Source organism: Miscanthus floridulus, chromosome 17, assembly GCF_019320115.1.
Source record: "Miscanthus floridulus cultivar M001 chromosome 17, ASM1932011v1, whole genome shotgun sequence".
In the NCBI taxonomy this organism is placed as follows: Eukaryota; Viridiplantae; Streptophyta; class Magnoliopsida; order Poales; family Poaceae; genus Miscanthus; species Miscanthus floridulus.
Genome location: NC_089596.1, coordinates 88,046,352 through 88,052,351, shown reverse-complemented (window position 1 = coordinate 88,052,351; position 6,000 = coordinate 88,046,352). Strand labels below are relative to the sequence as shown.

General features: G+C 48.1%; 1 protein-coding gene across 1 annotated transcript; it reads left to right on the top strand.

Annotated features, from left to right (window-relative positions):
• Positions 1-3,776: 3,776 nt before the first annotated feature.
• Positions 3,777-5,132, top strand: LOC136517954 (uncharacterized). The gene is made up of 2 exons (XM_066511613.1): positions 3,777-4,053; positions 4,193-5,132. Exons 1-2 carry the CDS (start codon positions 3,894-3,896, stop codon positions 4,882-4,884), a joined length of 852 nt encoding a protein of 283 aa, XP_066367710.1. The 5' UTR covers positions 3,777-3,893; the 3' UTR covers positions 4,885-5,132.
• The last annotated feature ends 868 nt before the right edge of the window (positions 5,133-6,000 follow it).

The window sequence follows — 6,000 nt, the reverse complement described above, 5'->3', positions numbered from 1 at the left end:
TTTTCATTGATCTGCCTGTGGATTCATTCAAGGACGTCGGTGTTGGTGCTGTGGATTTGGTGCTTCTCCTCCTCTTCCTCTATATCCCAAGGTACAACCTCCGTGGCTAACCCTAACTTCCAATGTACCTTGTGATTTGGTTCAATTCTTCCTCCCTCTCTTTCCCTCTACCTTCCTTGTGTGAATGGTTGCGTGGATTTGGAGCCCCATGTATGGATTGGCCACCAAAGTATGCTAGAAGTCCTGGCTCCAGGGTTAGAACTCCCGACCGTCGGGAGTCCTAGCTATCGCTTGAACTTCTGACCCCTTGGTCGCTACTCCATCCATGTTTCTCCATCTCTAGGCTCTCGTTCCACATTCTTCTACCTTGATTCTTAGCTTCTCTTCGTTTTCCCCGCAGCGATGGCTTCTAGTGGTGATGACACTCCTCCCCGTCGTAGCGAGAAGCGTTCCAAGCAAAACCATGACCGTGCAGAATCCTCTTGGCCGACTGGACGCACCAAGGCATCACTCCCTCGTGATGCAGTTGGTGGTTGTGGGGCTCGTGCTTGTGCTGCTCGTGCTCAAGCCCCAGCTCCAGTTCCGCCTATTGGTGCTGCTGCTCGGTAGTTCGTTCCCGGCATTGGCGATGTGCCCGTTGTTGATACTGCTGAGGAAGACCTTGATCAAGAAGGAAGGACTATTGCTAAAGATGTCTACACCATGACTCCCTCTGCTCTAGGCTATTTTGGGGTCAGCCGGTTGGTTCCGTTCGCCGGTCCAACTCCATCCATCCGGGAGCCTCAGCACACCCCCCATCCCGCTGGTGGCTACACCCCACACTTGATGGTGGATTATCATCGCCATGTGGCTGAGATTCATCGTTAGCGTGCACGACATCTCTATGATGATACCAAGGATTTGAGGAGAATGGGGTTAGTGCCACTAATGGAGTTCCGCAAGCCATGGAACAACGAGATGATATGTCAGTTCTATGCTTCCTATCACTTGGACCCTCGTGAGGATACACATGTCATTCATTGGACCACCGAAGGCAAGCATTACAAGGTTAATTTCATTACTTTTTCTCACCTTCTTGGTTTGGACCGCAAGGATCGCACCTCCACTGCCATCACTGAGATTTCAGCTCTTGCTATGGATGAGTATCAGTATATGTATTTGGATGGTCATCGTGCTGATGGGAAGACCGTTTGGCTGAAGCCCTACTACTATGTGCTCAACAACATTCTTTGTCAGATCTTGTATCCCAAGATAGGTGACTCTACTAATCTTCGTGCGGATTCCCAGGTTGTACTTGATTGCTTTGGCGATGAGTTCACCAAGTTCTCCATCAGTCATTATATTTGTGACAAGATTTTCATGGCTAGTGAGGATGTGGTGAAGCAATATCCGTTTGCTCCTTTCATCATGCATATCATTGAGCACATGTCAGGCATTCACTTCCCCATAGATGCCCCTCATAAAGTTCTCAAGCTATCCAACCAGATGTCCCTTCAGGCAAAGCGTGAGTTGGAAGAGATTGCTAAGGGCAAGGGCAAAGGCAAAGGCAAAGGCACATATTAGTCAAAACAGTATTTTTCTCTCACAACAATTCGATCAGAACAATATTTTTTAGTCAGTTTCAGCTAAAATTTTACCAGCCGAACGAGGCGGTCCCGTTTACGGCTTATCCGGATAACCTGCTAGCCGGTAAACATGAGGCCTAGTTCGGCTTCGGCCCATCTAACTTCCGTAACCTGTACCCCTTTTTTTATTTCCGTATCCTGTACCCGTAGGAAGCCTGCTATTGCTAGCGCTAACTTTTCCTTGCTGTTTGATATGAAAAAAATTCCTTGCTGCGTTTAAAAAATACGCATTACTTGCTGGTGTGTGGCCATGTCCCATGTGGCATGCAGCTATGCAGCATGCCAGCATATGCGTACAGCACACAGGAACATGCGCTGAGGTGCAGCAGCACACGTACGAACAGTAAGCTAGCTGATGAGCAGACTAGAGCAGCTCCATATATCCGTCGTAAACGTTACGAATAGAGATTTTGGTAAAAAAATACTCTACAATAGCTTTTCTAAATGGTTATCTAAATATAGCTATTTTCTATTTTGGATTTTTCGCAAGCCAAAAATAGAAGACACGAATAGCTCTTGAGAGCGCCCACGAGATATAGAAAAATTGTTTGAGAGTGAAAAGATATAGAAAGCGATCTTTATAGAGTGAAAAGATATAGAAAACGATCTTTATGCAAATGACTTTCTAAATGATGATTTAGAGAGTGAGATTTAGAAAGGCTCAAAGAGATGCTCCTAGTTCGTGATTTTCTGTGGTGTGTTATTTATTTATTTATTCACTGTTTTGGCAAAAGATTTATTCACTCTTTCCGCCTGTATTAACCCGTTTTCGTATATCCGTATATTCCACTCGCTCATGTTACCGGCTATCTCGCTACTGCTACCGCTATTCAACATATTCGTTTGTTGGTTTCAGCCAGGCCTTATCAGCCATCCAACGGTATTTTCCTCTCACAACAAATCAGTACCCACTAGACTTATTAGTACAGAAATCAATCAGCGAACAGGCCGATTGGCAAAAGAACGGAAAACAGGATAGGTTGATGCTACGACAGTGGTCTTTTGTGTCTAGGGGTTGTTTGGTTCTACGCTACCATTTGCCTTGCCACAACTAGTGGTGACGTCACAAAAATGAAGGCTGGCTCATGCTTGGTTGATGAAAAAGCTGAGAAATTCAAGAAAAAAAGAGAGTACGTAGTGTGGCGTTGGTTTTGGCACCACATCCCAACACCACCGCACACGACACATAGGACGTGGCAGGCTGTGGCCTGTAAAGTGTATGATCCATGGACTAAGGAGCGGCAGGAGGTGTCACATCGGATATTTAGATATTAATTAGAAGGATTAAATATGAGTCTAATTAGGTTTAATAAATTCGTCTCTTAAATTAGATTCTGTTTGACAGGGCTTCACTTCACTAGTGAAGCCATTGTTTTTTGCTTCAGCTCCACGAACAGTTCCACCGGTGGAGCTGAAGCGATTTTGGTAAACCATTTGGCAAAATGACTTCCCTGTGAGAGCATGTTTTTAGGGGCCTGGAGGAGGAGCCGGGAGAAGCCACTTTTTTTTTTGCTCCATCCCCACCAAAAATCACTGTGAGAGCATGTTTTTAGGGGCTTCACAAGTGAAGCTATTTTACTTTACCCCGTTTGTTAGAAAAACGGCTCCTGAAGCCGGTGGAGAAGTCCTGCCAAACAGGACCTTAATGTCAATCTATATAATTAGTTTTATAATTAATCTATGTTTAATACTCTAAATTAGTGTTAAACATTCGATATGACATGAACTAAAATTTAGTAGGGGGAACCAATCACCCCTAAATATGCCTTGAGTTTGACATATCGGAAGTAGCCAATAACCGATGACATACAACCTGTTCGTTTCGGCTGGATTGGCTTATAAGCCATGGACTGAAAGTACTGTTGGCTGATTTAGTATGAGAGAAAAATATTATTGGTTGACTGATAAGCCAAGCCAGATATAGGTAATTATGAGCTGCCGAACAGGTTGATAGTTTGTATGTAAAAAATGTTATTAGAGAGCGCTAGATGCACTCTAATGTATATATACTTTTTATTGTATACAGAGACTTAAACATGGATACAATTGTGCTCCCAATTTAGTAGAACAAAGGAGATGATATTGGCAATCTCCTGTAGCCTATAAAGGAGAAGGAACAGAAGACCCGGTGAGATCCTCTTCTGTGCCATCGCACCTCCTCTCGTCCCGTCACCCCTGGCCGTGGGCGCCGTCCACCGGGAGTCCAGCACATCCCTCTCTGCGCACGAGAAGAGCAGGGCTGGGCGCGTCCACCGCCGCAACGCCGCAATGCCGTTCTTGAGCCCCCTGGGTGGCGAAGACGCGGACGACTTCTACTTCGGCTACGACGCCGGGTACCACCGCAGCGGCGGCGCGGGCAAGAGCGCCAAGAAGGAGGAGAAGAAGGAGAAGGGCTTCCTCTCCTGCCTCCCCTGCTTCATCCCCTGCTGTACGTAATCCTTCTTATTGCTTGGCTTCAATCACTGCGTTCTTGGTGTTCTTAATTTTCCACCGATTCTTGGCCTCAAACCAATCCCCGTGGTCTTGCTGTTTGATTCTCTACCGTCTTGCTTTCCCATGGCTGTCAGCCCCCGGCGCCTCCGACCCCACGGCGCACCGCCGCCTCCTGTCGTCGGACTCAAGCGACAGCGACAACGCGGCCGCCATGGACATCGCCGCCGACCTCGGCCGCCTCCGCGAGCGCTACTCCCGCCTGGCCGCCGGCCCGCCCGTCCGCCCCCGCGACGTCCCCGGACTGGTGGCGCGCCCCGACGACCCGCCGCTCGCCGTGTCCGCGCTCTCCTGGCACGGCGGGGACCTCCGCCCGTCCTGTATGCTCCTGGCCCTGCTGCCCGCGCTGTTCCCGTCCCTCCCCGTGCACGCCCGCCACGCGCTCTCCGCCGCGGCCCGGCGCCTGAGCGCCCGCGAGGCCGCGCTGGACGGCGAGGTGGCCGAGTACCAGTCCACCTACGCCATGAAGCTGGCGTGCGAGAAGACCAAGGACCGCGTCGCGGAGACGGCCGCCGAGGAGATGTGCAAGATGGCGCGCGCCGCGCGCAGGGCCGACAAGCTGCGGTGGCGCGCCGTGGAGGCCGCCGCCAGGGAGGTGCTCGCGCCGGCGCAGGCCAAGGGGTTCCTCAAGGCCGTCGAGGACGTGTCGGGCAAGGTGGCGCGGCACGGCGCCCGGTGGCACGCGCGCGCCGGGACGCTCACGGTGCCCGTCGAGGCGTTCGAGCGCGTGCGCACCAACGCCAGAGCGGCTGCGGACGATGCCTGGTGAGGTGAGCTCTCTTCTGACGATGGCAGATTGAGCCATCTTCATCTGCAGAATTCACCCTGTTCTGGTCATGGCTTGGTATGGCTTTCTATGACTTGGAATTGCGTCAGATAGGACGATCAAATGTACCTTGGTATGGTCACTGCAAGGTTAATTGGATATCATATACTCCTCTAGCCTGTAATATGAAATGAATTACGTACTACCGAAATTCACTTTGCCAATGTGGTTGATATATATTGTGCGCAGGATGGTTGCGATGAGATGGTTTAGTTGCTCCAGATATGTTCAGCCATTTGTTTCTGTAAACAGGGTTTGTGCCGTAGAAATTTGTGGAGAAATTGCGGGTAAATTTCAGATAAACAAATGTGAAATAAAATAACAGGGGAGAGATTGAGGGAAATTTCAGGTAAACAATAGATAGCAATGTGAAATAAAAATGAAAGAATAAATAATGTTACTAGTTCACCTTTTAAACAACCGTTGTACAGACTTCATCCCAATTAAGTTACAAAACCAAAAGTGCATGCATGGTTTTATTAACAGGCAGTACAGTTGTAACTAGCTTGTGAGTAACTGACCCACGTGAAATTGTGAGCTTCAATGCTGACACCACTGAAATATGAAGTTGGGACAGTGATAATTTACAACGGCATTTTCAGAAACCATCAGAATGAGCATCACTCTTCTCTACAAGCAGAGAGAAATACCCTAGCCCCATTGTTGTAGAATTGTTGGCTTCTTCCTGATTTTAGCTGAAAATCTCAGAACATGGAAGACAGTGATCCATCTTCAGTGACTGCAGAAAAGTAGGATGTTGTGAGAAAAAAAAAAATGTAGTTTATCAAGGTCAACATTATTTCGTCTTTGTCATTTTCTTTTGTCAGCATCACGCCATCACCTACTGGAGCTAATCTGGTAGCACGAGAAGAAAGTAGTACCGGACACGGGACACACCTGAGTAATTTCAGAATAATGTTGCCAACTTCTTTTGAAGAACTTCAGACAGTTTGACCAACATTGTATATCAAAACTATAATCTCCATGAAACCTGCCTATAGCTAACTAAGAAAACAAAACTCCACTTCATTGCCATATCTTTCATCGTACTTGTCATTA

What these genes read in the sequence shown, in the direction of transcription:
- LOC136517954 (XM_066511613.1), top strand. Translation starts at nt 3,894, where the DNA reads ATGCCGTTCTTGAGCCCCCTGGGTGGCGAAGACGCGGACGACTTCTAC. An exon ending in CCCCTGCTTCATCCCCTGCT is followed by an intron (nt 4,054 to 4,192) that starts GTACGTAATCCT and finishes CATGGCTGTCAG; the next exon opens with CCCCCGGCGCCTCCGACCCC.